The 16,124-nt window shown below is 63.1% G+C and overlaps 8 protein-coding genes across 8 annotated transcripts; 6 read left to right on the top strand and 2 right to left on the bottom strand.

The window, feature by feature from the left end:
- The first annotated feature begins 24 nt into the window (after positions 1-24).
- On the top strand, positions 25-2,634 carry LOC62_04G005960 (uncharacterized protein). The gene is made up of 4 exons (XM_062772520.1): positions 25-1,002; positions 1,050-1,356; positions 1,397-2,254; positions 2,293-2,634. The coding sequence occupies exons 1-4, from the start codon at positions 460-462 to the stop codon at positions 2,628-2,630; spliced, it is 2,046 nt and encodes a 681-aa protein (XP_062628504.1). The 5' UTR covers positions 25-459; the 3' UTR covers positions 2,631-2,634.
- A 9-nt stretch (positions 2,635-2,643) lies between these two features.
- Positions 2,644-3,946, bottom strand: LOC62_04G005959 (uncharacterized protein). Its single transcript, XM_062772519.1, has 3 exons — positions 3,678-3,946; positions 2,940-3,632; positions 2,644-2,893 (listed from the first exon to the last, which is right to left on the bottom strand). Exons 1-3 carry the CDS (start codon positions 3,911-3,913, stop codon positions 2,674-2,676), a joined length of 1,149 nt encoding a protein of 382 aa, XP_062628503.1. The 5' UTR covers positions 3,914-3,946; the 3' UTR covers positions 2,644-2,673.
- Positions 3,947-4,635: 689 nt separating this feature from the next.
- Positions 4,636-5,143, top strand: ZK632.10_1 (UPF0057 membrane protein; the record flags this gene model as incomplete). Its single annotated transcript, XM_062772518.1, has 4 exons — positions 4,636-4,913; positions 4,955-5,000; positions 5,038-5,062; positions 5,094-5,143. The coding sequence occupies 4 exons, from the start codon at positions 4,636-4,638 to the stop codon at positions 5,141-5,143; spliced, it is 399 nt and encodes a 132-aa protein (XP_062628502.1).
- Positions 5,144-5,241: 98 nt separating this feature from the next.
- On the bottom strand, positions 5,242-8,488 carry brd9 (Bromodomain-containing protein 9). The gene is made up of 2 exons (XM_062772517.1): positions 7,391-8,488; positions 5,242-7,346 (listed from the first exon to the last, which is right to left on the bottom strand). The coding sequence occupies exons 1-2, from the start codon at positions 8,204-8,206 to the stop codon at positions 5,292-5,294; spliced, it is 2,871 nt and encodes a 956-aa protein (XP_062628501.1). The 5' UTR covers positions 8,207-8,488; the 3' UTR covers positions 5,242-5,291.
- A 162-nt stretch (positions 8,489-8,650) lies between these two features.
- SPBC543.05c (Putative transporterc) lies at positions 8,651-11,203 on the top strand. The gene is made up of 9 exons (XM_062772516.1): positions 8,651-9,199; positions 9,236-9,253; positions 9,286-9,372; positions 9,413-9,608; positions 9,644-9,788; positions 9,830-10,157; positions 10,194-10,697; positions 10,737-11,045; positions 11,085-11,203. The coding sequence occupies exons 1-9, from the start codon at positions 8,840-8,842 to the stop codon at positions 11,106-11,108; spliced, it is 1,971 nt and encodes a 656-aa protein (XP_062628500.1). The 5' UTR covers positions 8,651-8,839; the 3' UTR covers positions 11,109-11,203.
- An 85-nt stretch (positions 11,204-11,288) lies between these two features.
- LOC62_04G005955 (uncharacterized protein) lies at positions 11,289-12,176 on the top strand. The gene is made up of 3 exons (XM_062772515.1): positions 11,289-11,425; positions 11,751-11,827; positions 11,961-12,176. The coding sequence occupies exons 1-3, from the start codon at positions 11,375-11,377 to the stop codon at positions 12,106-12,108; spliced, it is 276 nt and encodes a 91-aa protein (XP_062628499.1). The 5' UTR covers positions 11,289-11,374; the 3' UTR covers positions 12,109-12,176.
- A 325-nt stretch (positions 12,177-12,501) lies between these two features.
- On the top strand, positions 12,502-14,600 carry VPS36 (Vacuolar protein-sorting-associated protein 36). Its single transcript, XM_062772514.1, has 3 exons — positions 12,502-12,818; positions 12,858-13,702; positions 13,738-14,600. The coding sequence occupies exons 1-3, from the start codon at positions 12,679-12,681 to the stop codon at positions 14,544-14,546; spliced, it is 1,794 nt and encodes a 597-aa protein (XP_062628498.1). The 5' UTR covers positions 12,502-12,678; the 3' UTR covers positions 14,547-14,600.
- A 158-nt stretch (positions 14,601-14,758) lies between these two features.
- DAO1_1 (D-amino-acid oxidase) lies at positions 14,759-16,070 on the top strand (the record flags this gene model as incomplete). The annotated part of the gene is made up of 3 exons (XM_062772513.1): positions 14,759-15,097; positions 15,144-15,268; positions 15,312-16,070. Exons 1-3 carry the CDS (start codon positions 14,866-14,868, stop codon positions 16,068-16,070), a joined length of 1,116 nt encoding a protein of 371 aa, XP_062628497.1. The 5' UTR covers positions 14,759-14,865.
- Positions 16,071-16,124: the final 54 nt, after the last annotated feature.

Below are 16,124 nucleotides of genomic sequence, written 5' to 3'. Positions count from 1 at the left end.
TGTGGTCGAGCGAGGAGGACATTGGCGGTGGAGGCGTCGATAATGGCCGCCGCGCGGGGCGGATTCAAATCCACGCGACTTTGGTTGTCGGGGGCCGCGTTGAGCGCGTCGTGGGTGGGTGGGCCACGGCGGCGGCGAGTGAGCCAGTGTTGTTGAATTGTGTGTCTGTTCCTGCCTGCGGTGCGGTGCGCGCGCCAAGTCAAGTGGGCCAATCGTCGACTTGCGTCGCTCTCGACTTTCTCATCTTCTCGCCGCCGTCGACCACTCCCTCTCCCAACCCTCGTCACCCCCGTCGACAACAACACCTGCCCCACACATTGTCGACGCGCCTGACCCTCAACTTACGGCGCGGGCCCGTTTCAGTTTCTACATTGCCCATCCACCCTCCTCACCTCCCCCTCCCCTGAATTATCAACTTGGAACACTCGAACACCCAGGGCCACCGCCGCCAGTACCCCGATGGCAAGCTCGCAGCGCTCGTCCCCGCCACCACCACTACGCGTGTCGTCGGCCTCGCATTCGCGGAGCCACTCGCGAGCGGCGTCGCCGGGCCCGCTGTCGGCCCGAGCGCGCCCCAGTGACGTGGGCTCCTCGCGCCTGTCGCTCTCCCACCCGGCAGAGGACGACCGCGGCGTGGGACCGAGCACCATCACGCTCACGCGCGGGCGGAGCATCAGCGGCGGGCGCGCGAGCATTGCCGACTCGTTTGCCACCGCCGAGGAGGGCGACAATGACGACGACCTCGACGACAAAGGCTCCGACTTGGACCTCGACGAGCTGGAAGCCGAGCTCCGCGAGTCGGGCTCGGACTCGGAATCGCCGGGCAAGTCGGCATCCCTGAGCAGCTTCTCGGACGCGTTCGACTTTGAGTTTGACGAGTACGACGAGGAGGAAGAGGTCAGCGGCGAGGAGATCGACCCCGCTCAGCCGCTGGTCCGCGGTGGACGCAGAAGACGCAAGTGGGAGCAGGAGCCCGGCGACGGCGACAAAGGCTTGTTTGAGGTGCGTGGACTGCGGCTGCGGGAGAGGCACGGCTGACGCGCGCGCAGCTCATTCCGCCATTGATCCTCGCCCACCCACTCGCGCTGTTCCCCGCGCTCGCTGCGGTGCCGTACGACTTTCTGCCGGCCGGCGTCGCGCTCTTCGTGCCCGTCTTCTGCGTGCTCGCTGCGCTCAGCCTGTGCGCACACATTGTCATCGTCTATCTCGCATGGTACCTCAAGGTGTGGAGCTTTGAGGAGGTGTTCGCCAAGTGCGTCGGCGAACGCTTTGGCAAGTATGGCCTCGGCATTGGGCGAGCATTTGTGCTCGTGTCGGTGATTGGCACGACGATCGGGTGGCTCGAGAGTGAGTCGGGTTAGAGAGTACTTGGCTGGCGTGGCTAACCCACCCCCAGCGCTGTTCCCTCTCATCAGGCCCATCGCCGCGACATACCTCCCCGAAGGCGTGCTGCAGTCGCGTATTCTCTGGACGATTGTCGCGAGCATGGCGCTGCTTCCCGCCATTGCGCCGTCGCGCGCGCTGCGTTCCCTCCGCATCATGCCAATCATCCTCGTCACCCTCCTCCCAGTCGTCACGTTCATCGCGATTGGCAGAACGTCCGAGATTCACGACGCCAACGAGGAGGCTGGCGGACACGCCAACAGCACGTCGTTCGTGGGCGACGCTGCCAAGCACATGACGCACGCGGTGACTCACGCAGTGACTCATGCTGCGAGCGAGACTGTCTCGAGCGCCACCCTTCTGCGCCGTGGCCTGCGCGGTCTCTCGGCCGGCAATGCGGGCTCGGGCCTCACTACCATCGCAGTCTTCTTCACGCCGCACCTTCTCACACTCCCGATCCACGGCACGCTAGCACGTGCCAAGCGCCAGAAGTTTATCGTGCCAGTGTTGGCGACAACCGTTATCCTTGTGGTGCTGGCCCTTCCGCTTGCCCTCGTGCCATACTATCTGCTCCCCGCGGCGCCGACCGTTTTCCAGCAGCTGCCAGACGACGACGGCTGGGTCAACTTTGCCCGTGCGCTCATGTGCGCGATTGTGCTCGGGTCCGTCAACCTCTGGCTCCTCCGCGGCCGCGACACGGTTCTGTCGGCCCTCGAGGTCGACCGCGCAGAGCGGTACAAGGCTGGTCGTTGGGTCGGCCTCGGTCTGTGGGTTCTAGTGGTCGTCTTTGCGTGCATCGGCGGCGTCGTTGCCGACAAGATCCAGATCTCTGGTGTCATGGCAACACTGGCCGTGGGCTGGTTGCTACCTTGTAAGTACTGGAGCGTTACCGCATCTAACACCCCCCAGCCGTCTTCTTCATCATCACGTTCCACGTCCGCTCCCCGCTCGCCATCATCTTCCCCAACCGTGCCGCGGCGCAGGCAGCGGCTGCGGCCGCAGCAGCGACACCAGCGGCGAGCGAGAACCCGTCGCCTGCCCGCGGCGCACCACGCGCGGGGCACACGCGCACCGACAGCTTGCAGGACCCCGCCTCCGACGTGCTCCTCGCGCGCAAGGAGCGGCAGCTGCAGAAGCGCCGCCTCGGCCGCCGGCTGTGGCAGGACATGGTGGTGTACGTCGGCATCCTGCCAGTTGGGTGCGTGACGATTGCGTGGAGCGTGGGGTCGTTCCTGGGTATTTGGTAGAGTGTGCGCGCGTGCGTGCGTACGATGTACATGGTTAATCTATCTATGCCTTTGTCTTTGCCTTGTTCTTGGGCGCGGGGCGGGCCTGGCGCCCGTCAAGCAGACCGCGGCCAGGCAACTTGCCGCTGTCCTTCATCGCGCGCTTGTAGAACGTCTTGATGCTCTTGGCGGATGAGGCCACGGCCTGGCCCGGAGCAACGACGGGTGGCAGCCCCGACGTAGAGGTAAGCACGGGCGGGAGGAGGTGGAGCGTGGTTTTGGGGCTGGGTGTGTGAGCTGGTCCCTCGCGACGATGGCAGCTGCACTCACTCGATAGCCTTCGACGTCGGCTCGGTACGCCGCTTCTTGCGCCTCCGCTGGCCCTGCTTGGACTCGGCCCTCTCCTCGCCGCGCGCGCGGGCGGCGAGCGCGCGCGACTCGGCCGCAGCGGCGGTTTCCGCCTCGGCCGCAGCGAGCAGCGACGCAGGCAGCGCGCGGGGCATGCCGGGCGTGAGGTCGTACGTGGTGTCGTCGTCATCGTCGTCGGCCACGGGCGCAGCGGGCACCGGCGCAGCCTTCTTCAGCGCCGACTTGGGCTGCTTCGCAGCCTCCGCCTTCGCCTTGGCCGCCGGCGCCGCATCGCCCAATGCGCGCGCCTCCATCGCGGCCATCATCGCGTCCATCCTCGCGCGCAGCTTGCGGTCCGCGGCGGTCAGGGGACCCTCCTTGAGCGTCTCCGAGTCGTCGGATCCCGCGCCGTCGTCCGAGTCGTCCTCGTCATCGTCGGTGTGGAACGACTCGGCGTCCTCATCGTCGTCGTCGTCCTCGTCTTCGGAATCGCCCGATCCAGCCTCCATCGCAGCCTCCATCCTTCTCCTCAGACGCTTAGCCTCCTCATCCTCGTCCTCGTCGCTCGCTTCCTCGTCCGACTCGAGCTTGCGCTTTTCCCGCTTGGCAGCGCCCTTCGCAGCCGCAATCTTCGCGGACCGCGCCTTGGCCGCGGCGCGTGCCGCCTCGCGCTCCCTTGGTGTCCGTTAGCCTGCGCTACACGCGAGAGGTTCTACTCACTCAGCGGCCGCAGCCTCTCGCCGCCGCTCGGCCTCGCGCCCAGAGCTCATCCCGACAGCCTCGGGCGCGTCGTCGTCATCGTCGTCCGAGTCGGACTCGGCATCGTCGTCGACTACCGGCTGCGCCGTCCTCGTCGGCAGCACAAAGCCGTCGTCCCTGCTGTCGTCGTCGCCAAACGTCGTCTTCTTGCCTGCTGGCGCCGCCGCGCTCGGCAGACTTGTGCGCTTCTTGGCCATGGTGTGGTGGTGGGTGAGGTGCAGAGTGTGTTGGCCAGTACTGCAGCCAAAAGCCAAAGGTGGAGGTGGTTCACTGATTCTGCTGAAGTTTCAAAATCTCACCACGTGGTGTAAGGCGGGGGTATTTGCCACTGAACAGTGCAGTGAGACTGAGTCGAGTGTGGCGGCAAGCGTCATGATTGTGTCTCGTCGTCTCCTTCGTCGCAGAACGCGGCGCAGAACATATACACACACACGCAGCAAGATACACAAGCGTCATACTGCCTTGGCGTGGTAGCTGGACACTCAAATTCCCAGGCAACCAGCATCGGCACCCTTCTTCCCCCTCTCTCAACTCTCACGCTCAGCGCAGCATGCCCGATCCCTCTTCTCGCCCCGACACGCCAGACAGCAGCAGTGCAGCGAGCTTCGCGACGGCACGCACGTCGCACACGGTCGAGTGGCGGCTCTCTTCGCCCGACCTGTCGTTCGCGCCCATCCCCGTGCGGCTGTGGCGGTCGCGGCGCGTGTCCCCTCGGCGCCAGGCCGACACGCCATCGCCGCCGGTGTCGGACGCTCCGCCCCCCGTGCAGCCCGGCTTTGCGAAAGGGCCGACCGGCGAGACCAGCGGCACCAGCGACCAGAAATACACCCCGACCTCACCGCCTCCGCCGACACCCCCACGCCCCACGCGCCCGCCGCTACGCGCCTCCCACCATATATCTACCCGCCCGCTACCCTCCATGCCCTCCAACTCGACCTCGACCTTTATCGAAATGGACACCAAGCCTCCTTACAACGGCAACAACGAGCCGGCCCAAGAGCGCGAGAACCGCCCCACGCCGAGCCCGGCCCAGCGCGGCGCCACGGCACACTCGCCGCCTCCGTGTCCGTCTCCGTCTCTCTCCATGGACGAGTGGAGCACGACGACCGAGCTGACCTCGAGCTCTTTAGCGAGCCCCAACCCTGTCGCTGACATCTGGCTCTACGTGCTCGCCTTCTTTATTCCCCCGCTTGCGGTGTAAGCCGATAATCGTGTTACAGGCTAGCTGACTGACCCAGCGCCCTCCGCGTCGGGTGCGGCTTTGAAGTCTTCCTCGACATCATTGTGCGTGCTTTGTTCACTCGCCCACTGACGACGCCAGCTCTGGATCCTCTGCTGGATCCCTGGTGCGTGTGCCCCCTGGAGACGCTTACCCAGGCGTCATTTACGCGTTCTACATCATCGCGTCGCGCCCCGGCCACCTCTAAGCCCCCTCGGACTCAATGTTCACAAGATTGTTCATCAAGATCGACCCGATGCGTCGATCACGCGCACAACGTGCCCACTGCCCAGCTCAATGAGATAATGCATGTACATGAAGACTAGTATGCGATGTGGGAAATTATGCACAGTGGCCTATTTTTCCGGCCGTGTCATGAGGTTGCGTACGTTGGGAGGCAGGAGGCGTTCAGCGTCCTCCTTGCTCATCTTTTTGAGGGATGCCAGAGGATAGAACTTGGATAAGGCGACGAGCTCGAGCCGGAGTTGTCGGAGGCCATTTTCAGTCTCGTCTGGTGGGGGCGCGGGGGCGGTGACGGTTGCGGTCTCGGTCGAGGCTGGTTGGGGCGCTGCAGCGGGCGCTGATGCTGGAGTCATCGGCGCAGGTGTAGTCGCGTTTGAAGTGGTGGGCAAGGTAACTGACGGGGTTGGTGCGACATCGGCTGCAGGCTCAGCGGCGGCTTCAACAGCCGGCTCAGCCGTTTTGGACGCAGTTTCCAACGCCACGCCCTCCTCCAACTTGCGCCGCTTAGCGTCATTGTCATTGGGCTCTGAGTCGCTGTTGCGCCGCTTGAGACCGGCGTGTGCCACATCGCCGTTGGCGAAAGGCGCTGCGGGCTCAGCGGGTGCTGGTGTCGACGTCCCCGCCTCGACCATCTCCACGTCGCCCTCATCACCCTTGACGGCTCCAGTCGCCATTTTTGCTTCGGTTCGAACACCGCTAACACGGTTGATCTCGCTTCCGACCCATGCGACCGCGTCATTGACACCAGACTTGCCGCCGACGCCTAAGTATAAGAAGTCGGAGGGCTCGCGGAGGAGGGGCTGGATGTCGAGGGGGTTCGCTGCCGATGTGAGGGAACGCAATGCGATACGAGCGTATGCGTCGTGAGCATTCTTGAGGACTGCCTCGGGGGCAAGCTCGGGTCGGGAAGGAGGCTCGTCGTTGCCAGCACCGGCCTCCGTCTTGGCCGCTGCATTGACAAGTGCTCCTACTGTATCGTTGGCTAGACGCGAGGTGTCCGACTGGAGCACACCGCCGCGCCACTTGTTCGCCACATATTCTTGCAGGATGGACGCAGTCTCGTCGGTCGCCTTCGCACCGTTCGCCCTTGCACTTCCGATCGCACCGTCCAGGAACTTTTGAACACTGTTGTTGTAGGCTTCCCCTCGGACACCGCCTAGCGACATATTGTACAGCCAGTGCGTTGCCGAGGGCCGGTCGTAGGCATTCACAAATGACTGCGCAGGCCAGTTTGGCGGCACCTTGACTGGTGGAGGAGCGTCTGACCGAAGTTGGTCCACCAAGACGTCGAGCTCGTCGTCCTCTGGGTCGTAGGGCTGCGAATCCTTGGCAGTTTGCAGACTGCTGAGCTCACGCTCAATGTCAGGATACACGCCAAAGTCGAATGTTCCAAGCTCGCGTGTCTTCAGTGGCTCCGGCTTTAGACGCTCAGTGTTGGGAAGTGGCGGCTGGCCGGTGGCGCCACCTGGGCCCTCCCAGTCCCACCAAGCTTTGCCCTGGTTTCCATCCAGCATGGTAGGCCAGTCCGTGACTGTCCGCCATTCGTCGCCTCGAAGCTGGCGAAAGATGTCGAGGTGCTCCTGGGGGTCGTCCATCTCGGCGAGGTCACGGCTACCATCGTTGCTGTACTCTCGCCATTTGCCAAAGAACTTTTCACGCCCGCGGACCATTCGCTTGGGCCGAACGATACGGCCACCAGTCAAGTTCCATCCAATTGCCTGAGCCTGAAGCGAATTTGGTGGGAACGCCAGCATGGCGTCGGGAATAATGTTCTTCGGAGGCACATCCTTCTGTGGCTTGCCTAGGTAGATTGGGGCTGGTGTGCCGACTTCAGAGTCGGGGATGACAGACTGTCGTTGCGGCTCTGGCTCTCGTTCCGGCGACGGTGACGGGGTGAGAACAAGCGGCTTCGCGCGGTCGATGTGCTTTTGGCCGTGCACCTGCACCTTGTTGGCCTCGCGGTATGGTGCTGTCCCAGGCAGATTAAACTTTAGGGCCGCGTCGATCATGGTCTTGAAGTCGGCCTCGAGCTCGTCCATCGAGCGATATTCGTTCTCGTCTACTTTGGTCTGCATCGTCTGCAGGTCCATCATTTTGTCTGCCCCGCCGACTACCTCAAGATAGTCGGGGTAGTCTTCTAGGTTGACCGGCTCGAGGAAGAAGCCGTACTGTCTGGTCAGCTACACCCTCAAATTCATCGCAGCAGACTCACCACGTCCTTGCGCCGCATCTCGTGGAGCGCCTTGTTGGCGAGCTCTTTGAATGGCCGCTTGACGCGCTTCCACTTGACCACCCGTGGGTTGTACGTCGTGAACTCAGAGTTGCCTTCCCAAGCCCCAGGTGTTGACATGCTGCTCTCGTCGAGGGGCGTGATTGCTCCAGCAGCGGGCGAGATAGGCAGCGACAGGGGGTCCGCCTCATCATAGTCGACTGGCTCAGCCTTGATGTTAAAGAACTCCGCAGTCGACGGCGGCGTACTCGCGGCCGAAGCCCCCGCCGAAGCCGTCGGTGAACGGACTGCCTGTGGTGTTACAACATGCGGAGGGATGGCGGTGGGGCGGATCTTTGGTGGACGTCCACGTTTCTTTGGTATCCGCTCGGGCACTGGTGTTGTGGGCGCTGGTGTGGCAGGTGTCATCGTTAGTGGTGTGGCGGCTGGTGTCGCGGCGGGCGAGGTCGCGATGGGGGATGGGGAAGGCGCTGCTGAGGGCGGCCTGGGCAGTGTCAAGCGAATCGTCGACGGGCCAGGTTTTGACCCGTTGGCCAGCCCATCCTCCTCGTCTCCTGCGCCCACAGAGACATGTCTCGACGACAAGCCCGATGACTTCTTTGGCTTGTTCTTGAGTTTTATCTTTGGAGTCGCAATGGGGGCGGGGGAAGGCGAGTCGAGCACGCCTGGAGTGGATGGCTCGCCATGTCCGTTTGCCACCTTGTTCTTGCCCTTAATCTTGATGATTGGGGTCGCAGGGGTCGCCGGTGCCGAGGGGGTCAGGCCGCCGAGGGATAGCTTGAGCTTGATGGGTGGCATGGCAGTGGGTGTGGGCCGAAAGAGAGGAGAGGGGGTATTAAATGGTGGGGTGCCCCGGCGATTGGCCCTGGGGTGGGTGGGGCCGGGGCGGTGATGTGAGAAGGGAGGTCAAACCTCGATAGAGGAGACTCTAGTGATGGGGCCGGGGTATGTTTGTTTTTGTTTACGGCCAGTCGATGTCGAGGGGGGGTGGACTTGCCGAGTGGAGGCAGCGGCGGCAGCGGCGGCGGCGAGGTCGCGACGGCGTGATAGTCGACGGCGGAGTTGGAGGTGGATTGTGTGAGCAACGGAAAAACGAGTGCGTGGATTGGCAGCACAATGGCATTAAAACGGGAGCATTTTACGCATTGTGGCATTGCTTATTTATCACCCCCAAGTTCAACGCCTCCACTCCTCCAGGTCCAACTTCCTCGGCCAGATTGGAGCAACATCTTGCAACAACAATATCATCAGCCTTAGCACAACATCTTCAACTTAAGCTGTGATCGCATTCTCCCAGGAAGGATAAACGGCCTAGAAAGACAACCTACCGCTCCGTCTCGCAAAAGTGAGCTTGGTTGGTCAACTTGGCGACCACTTCGATCACACCTCCATCGAGCGGGCGGCCCTCCGCTCGGATCCGAAAGTAAGACAATGACTCGTCGGCGTCCTTCGACATCGCCGACGGGCTCGCAGAGGCGTCGATTATCGGCTTCTGGTGTGAGGTCGATAAAATCTCGAGAGGTAGAAGACCCATCGACCTTCATTCATACCACTGAGGAGAGCAACAGCATGGCCAACGAAGACGCAAGAGAAGAGGCCCAGAGGAAGGGATACGAGCCGAGCGTAGCGCCTTCCCTCGAGCCACGGGAATCACATGGAGGACGTCGCCGGACCAAGGTATCCACCTGGGTGCCGTTCTCTGGCATTATTCGCGATATTCGGGCTAGAATACCGTGGTATGCCTCGGACTGGACAGACGCCTGGAACTACCGTGTCATCCCCTCCACATGGGTGAGCAGTTCCGCTTGGACTAGCTGACCATATCAGTTCATCTTCTTTGCTAACGTGGGTAGCTGCCTGTGTATTCACCTACTAAGTCTCAGGTCCTCCCCGGGTTGGCCTTCTCCCTAGACTTGATAGAGAATACGAAGCAGTACGGCGTGCAAGAAGTCCTTCTCTCATCGGTGGGTGAGGTGCCACCCACGTCAGCTGACCCCTCGCCAGTTCATGGCAGCATTCGTAGCCTCAGTTCTCGGTGGCCAACCACTCCTCATCTCTGGCGTAACTGGCCCCATCACAGTCTTCAATAAGACCATCTTTGACATTTTCGAGGGGCGTGATGACTTCAACTATCTCCACTTCATGGGATGGGTGTACTTGTGGGGTGCTATCCTGCACTGGGTGGCGGCAGCCATGAATGGTGAGTTTGACCGTGGATTGTCGCTGAGCTCGTAGTGGTCAAAGGCCTCAAGTTCGTCACACGGTTTTCCTGCGATACCTTTGGCTTCTACGTTGCCGCTGTCTACGTCCAGTACGGCATCCAGACTGTGACCAGGCAGTTCCACCAGTCTTCGACTCCTGCAGCATTCCTAGGATTGATGTGCGTTGTATTTGGTGGGCTACCTGTTAACAACTCTTCAGCCTGGCGCTCGTTACACTCGCCGTGCCACACTACTTCAATGCCCTCGCGCAGTCAGGTTACATCAACAAACACTTTCGCCGCTTTTGTTCCGACTACGGCATGCCGATCACTATTGTTGCTGCCACAGGCCTTGCATACTGGGGTCGATTCAACCCCTACGTCAACGAGGCGACAATGACTCTGCCTACCACAAACGCCTCCTTCCAACCTGCCAACGGCCGACAGTGGCTGGTCCGCTTCTGGCAGCTAGATGGCAAATACGTTGGCATGGCGCTCCCGTTCGGCATCATCCTTTTTATCCTCTTTTACTTTGACGCCAATGTCTCGGTAAGTTGTGGTCTGACGAACACGGTCTGACCCCAGTCTCTTATTGCACAAGGGTCCGAGTTCCCACTGCGCAAACCGGCGGCGTTCCATTGGGATTTCTTCCTATTGGGAATCACTACCTTTATTGCGGGCCTACTGGGTGTGCCTGCGCCCAATGGCCTCATCCCTCAAGCACCGCTGCATACCGCGTCGCTTGTCGTCATGGGATATGAGGGCAAAGATGTAGATGCCGACGAACACGCCCTCTCCGACCTGGAGGATGGTCGGGCTGTTGGGCCGAGCCGATCTCGAGGTCTTTCTGAGTCGAGCTTGGCCCGTCGTGTGTCGAGACTGAGTGTGGGATCCCGCGGCTTGAGACACCGCCGTCATAGTGTGCTTGATGACCACCACGACCACCACCACGAGGAGGAGGTGCCTGTGGCAGTTGTCGAACAGCGAGTATCCAACCTCGCCCAAGGGTGTCTCTGCCTTGTCCTCATGACCAAGCCGTTTGAGCACGTTCTTGGGCTTATCCCGAAGGGTGTCATGGCCGGTCTTTTCGTAAGTCTACGCCCTGGAGCTCGAAAGCTGACGGATCAGTGGTACATGGGGACGGACGCCCTCCTGACCTCGGGCGTGACGCAGAAGATGCTGTACCTCATTCGCGACCCACAGGCCTGCTCACCGTCAGACCCGCTCAACAAGGTCCGCAAGTCGCGAATTGCACTGTTCACGTTGATCGAGCTCATTGGTTTTGGCGCCACATTCGCCATCACGCAGACGATCGCCGCTGTAGGGTTCCCTGTGATCATCATGCTGCTGGTGCCTGTGAGGTTGTGGATTGTCCCTCTGCTAGGATTCAGAGCGGACGAGTTGACGATCCTTGACGGAGCTGTGGCAAGCCCATTCGTAAGTCGGGGCGTATGTTGCATTGCTAACTGTTGCCAGACGATGGAGTCGGTCGGGGCTTGAGATGATGCACAGACAGGACGCCTCATTCCGCCACCATAGAAGTCATAGGGAGATCTGAGGGGTGGAAGTGTATTACGTCATCGGTGTATATTTGATTCCGTCTACCAGGCCGCCGGATCCTCCCGCCGCCGTGCAGTGTCAATGACGGCGACTCCTGGTTGGATCACGACGATGCTCCCTCCCACCCCCTGTGCACCTCGCAACTCTTGAACTCGCTTTCTCTCACTTTCCACCAAACAACAACAACCCCACAACCACTTCTCACAATGTCCCTCGTCCGCTTCGCCGCCACCCGCGTTCAGGCCCTCCGCGCCGCCGTGAGTCTCAAAGGGAGCGACGCCGCAAGCCGGGCCAGCGTCCGAGCCTGGGCAATGAGGAGCGATGTGCATCGCGCACCACATTGTGTCTTCCTCATGCCGCGGTGGCACCGCCTGCCACTGCTTCACTGCTCTGATGCTGGCTCGGACTTGCCCTCTTGCTCTGCGCCGATCGCACCGAGCCTTCGCACACCATGCTGACCGTGTCTTTCCCCCGCTTAACCTGCGATTCTCATGCCGGCGCATTTCCCCTTCGCCCACTCGACGTCATCACCGCATCGCCGGCATCTGCGCTCCTCCATCCCACACATTGCCTATGCAACAGCCTGCCGCCGTCCGCTTCTACTCGCCCCTCCCCGACGTCCGCTCGGCCGGCGCCACTGCCTCGTCCAAGGGCTTCGGGTGAGTGGATATGACGCGATGGGGCTGGTGAAGGGCGCGGGGCGTAAAGGAAGGCGACGCCGCCGCCGAAGCGGGAGCCCCAGCACTAGCCCAAGCCCCATTCCGACCGACTCAGCCCACTAACACCACCCAGCGAGCGTGAGCAGGCCCAGGAGAACCAGTACATCCGCAAGCGCGAGGAGGAGCTCCTCAAGGCCGCTCGCGAGAAGCTCAAGGCTGCCCAGGCCGAGGTCGACAAGCACACCGACAACCTCCTCCAGGCCTCCAAGGAGCAGAAGTAAATTCTGTGCCAGAGTGAAAAATCAAGTGTGAATGTTGAGGCTGGTGATGCATCGCTGGTTTTAAGTCAGCAGCGGACGGAGGGAGGTGGCGAGGGTCGGAGAGGAGGTGGTGGCGGCGGCTCGGCTCACTTACCTTGCTGCCGTGGTGGCTCGCTGACTCCTCATGCCACCTGGGCCGCACTGGTTTGTGCTAATAGTTGTATCGCTGCTGTGCGAGGCGTGGCGCATGGCGTCGCGGCAGTCTTGGCGATGATGGCAGGCAGAAGCCACCGGCGTAGTCGAGCGCACTGTGGGTGCGTGCGCGTTCGCCCGGCTTGGCCGGCAGCTTTGGCATGTAGCACGCAAGTCAATGGCCATATCTCCGTACTGTCCTCTCCATCTCTATGCAGTCCGCACCAATGGTCTCTGGCGCGCAGACCAGCCGACACCGAGCCGACGCCGACGCCGAACGGAACCAAATGTCACCACCACTCACGCGGCCCGACGTCATGAGCCAGATCTCCGCCGACATCCACATCGCCATCGACAACACGACTTGCACACGACACAACAACAATCGCCCCACGCGCAATGGCTCCAGCCATCCCTGCGGGCCTGAACGCCGACTACTGGTCGACCTTTGAGCTGCCGCGCGGCGCCGGCGTGCCCGAGGTGCTCGCCGAGGGGGAGGCGTGGATCGGGGGCTGGGACGGTGTGGGGCTGTACGAGGGGTGGGTGGTGCTCTGTTTGGGTCGAGCTGACACGAGCAGCAACAACAAGGTGCCCCAGTATGAGACGCTCACGGTACACATCACGACACACCGCCTCATCCTCGTGCCCGATGGCAGCGGCTCCAAGCCGCGCGCGCTCGAGGCGCCGCTCAGCGCCATGCGCCAGACCGAGTTCTACACGGGCTTCATGCGCTCCTCGCCCAAGATCACGCTCTTCCTCGGCCGTTCTCCCGTTCCAGAGCCGTCCCGCGCTAGCCTCTCGAGCTCGAGCACGAGCTCGTTGCCATCGCCCGCGCCGGCGGCAGCGCCAGTGCCCGCCGCGAGCTCGTGGACCTGCGGCGTGTGCGGGTTCCCCAATCCGCTCCCGCCGGGCCCGTCGAAGACGCCCCCACCAGCGACCAAGTGCCAGCTATGCGGCGTCGCATATGCCACTAGCCGGAGCATGACCCCGCCCGTGACGCGCTCGGCAACGCCGGCGAGTGTTGCTACGGCTCCGACGCCCGCGTCGCCAGCCGAGCCCGCGCCTACGCCGCCGCCGCCAGAACCGGAGAGCGACCAGATCGCGTGCCCCGCCTGCACGTTCCTAAACCACAAGTGGCTTTCGACGTGCGAGATCTGTGGTACGGGGCTGCCGAAGCCGAGTAGGAAGAGCGACAAGGACAAGACGGATAAGGTGGACAAGCCCGAGGTCAAGCTACCGCCGCCGGGGCCGGAGAAACACGACGTCGTGCGCTTGAGCTTTCGCAAGGATGGCGTAAAGGAGGCATACCGCCGCCTCAAGGGCGTCCTGTCTGACAAGGTGTGGGAGCGGGTGGCTGCTGGCCCTCCACGGCGGCAGACGAGCAGCGACGAGAATGGGGACAAGCAGGGTGGCGCCGGAATCGGTGAGCTGAGCGGCGGTTGACGTAGCTGACCCCAGACGCCATCATGAGGGCGATTTCGCTCGACGCGCGCGCACACGACGAGGGGATGCAGGACGCCTTCAAGGACCTCGAGGTGCTAATGGTTCGCGCGGGCGAGATGGTGCGGCTTGCGCAGAACCTCAACGCCAAGCTGTCTGCCGCTGGGGCGGGCGCGGCGTCAGACGAAGAGGCAACCCTGGTCCGCTCGTCGCTCGTGCAGCTCGGTCTGCGCGCGCCTGCACTCACGCAGGACATGGTGCGCGACGAGCGCGCGTACCTCGAGGGCCTGGCGCGCGAGCTCGGCGGTATCCTGACTGGGCGGAGTCGCGGGGCGCCACGGACGGCCAACGACAAGAACGGGCTCATGCTCCAGTCGGGGCAGGGCGTCATCGCTCTCGACACGGTATGGGGTCTTTGGATGCGCGCCAGAGGCGTGGCGCTCCTCCCGCCCGTGACGCTGGTACAGGTGCTCCCTTTCCTGCCGGCGCATACGAGCCCTTCGATCCGGTCGCTCGCGCTGCCGTCGGGCCTGACAGTGCTCTATACGCCGCTGTACGCACCGCCAGTGCTCCTCGCGCGGCTGGTGGAGCGCATGAGCCCGCAAGCCGACGGCGCCGAAGTTGGCCTGAGCATCATCGACATTGCCGCCGTCGAAGGGCTGCCGATCGGCCTCGCGACCGAGCTGGTCGACAACATCGCCTCCAGGCCGCCCGTGAGCGGCATCGGCATCGTGCGCGACGACCAGGCAGGGCCAGGCGAGGGCGGGACAAAGTGGTACCGCGATATCATCGGGAGCTGGCCGCTGGGACAGGCGGCGGCAGCGTAGAGCAGCGTAGATCATCTTGGTTGTATAGACGCATATGCATGGGTGGGGCGCGGGTTAGATGCTGGCAAAGCGCAGGTGTCGACCCGCATTGGCGTCGGATAAGTATTCGTGCCGTCGTGCCTGACGTCACTTGCGGTTGGCGATAATCTTGACCACATCGCCGTTTCTCGCGCGACATCGCCGCTCGCTTGTCAACATCGCCGATAACTCGAGCAAGCATCGGCGAGAGGGCGTGCACTCGGGCGCTCGAGCGACGAGTACTTAAGAAGCGCGCCCGGCCGTGACCCATCTTTCCTTCCAACAACAACACATCACCACCATGGCCCCCACCCGCACCAACGGCCCAGTGATCGTCCTCGGCGCCGGCGTGATCGGGCTCACGACCGCCGTGCGCCTGCTCGAGGCGGACCCGAGCTTGGACGTCCATATCCTCGCGGACCACTTCCCCTCCGACACCCTGGACGCCAACTACGCCAGCACGATCGCCGGGGCGCACCACCTCAGCTTTGCGGACGACGGGGACGCGCGCCAGCGCCGGTGGGACATGCGCAGTGGGTCGGCTTGGGGCGAAGCCAACAGGTGGGGCTGACGGCGCAGCTTTCAACGTTCTGTACGACGAGTGGAAGCGTGTCGGCGAGACATCCGGCCTCATGGTCCTCACGCAGACTGAGATGTGGGAGGGCGCGACGGCTCATCTGGCGATTTATGAAGAACACCCCGACGTGAGTGACATCGACGACGAGGGGCACGTCTGACCGACCCCAGTTCCGCATGCTCGACCCAGCCACCGCGCAGTGTGCCGACATCTCGCACATGGTGTCCTTCACGAGCTTGACCATCGCGCCGGCACTGTACCTCGCCTCGCTGGAAGCCCGCGTGCGTGCGCTCGGCGCGAAGCTGCACCGCGCGCATGTGCCCTCGCTCGTCGCGCTGCGCACCGACCCGGGCCTGCTGGCACTGTACGGCAACCCACCATCGTCCGTATTCCTCTGTGCAGGCCTCGGTGCGCGTCACCTCGTGTCGCCGTCCGAGGCCGCCGCGCTCTTCCCTACCCGGGGCCAGGTCGTCGTCGTGCGCGCGCCGTGGATGCGGAGCGGGTACACTCGCCAGGTGGGCGCGCTGGGCGGCGGCGAGGGCGGTACACGCACGTACGTCATTCCACGGTGTACCGGCGAAGTCGTGCTCGGTGGGACGATGGAGAAGCGCGACTGGACGCCGTACCCGCGCGAAGAGACCGCAGAGGACATCCTCCAGCGCGCGCTCCAGATCTGCCCCGACATTGCGCCGCCGTACGCACGTACTTGGGGCGAGGGGGAGCAGGTGGCCGCCCTCCGTTCCATTGTTGTCCGGCACGCGGTCGGCTTCCGGCCGAGCCGCGACGGCGGGGCCCGCGTCGCGCTCGGCTCGGCGGCCGGCATGCGCGTGGTCTACAACTATGGCCATGGGGGCGCGGGGTGGCAGAGCTGCTGGGGCTGTGCAGAGGACGCTGTGGCGCTGTGGGCGGCGGGGAGTGCGCGGCTGTAGTCGTGCGGTGCCGGGCTTATGACGACGACAGTGTATGCATTATTGTGCGTTCGG

The sequence above is a fragment of the Vanrija pseudolonga genome, chromosome 4, assembly GCF_020906515.1.
Source record: "Vanrija pseudolonga chromosome 4, complete sequence".
Classification (NCBI taxonomy): domain Eukaryota; kingdom Fungi; phylum Basidiomycota; class Tremellomycetes; order Trichosporonales; family Trichosporonaceae; genus Vanrija; species Vanrija pseudolonga.
The sequence above is the reverse complement of the archived record's forward strand: the minus strand, read 5'-3'. Positions and strand labels throughout refer to the sequence as shown.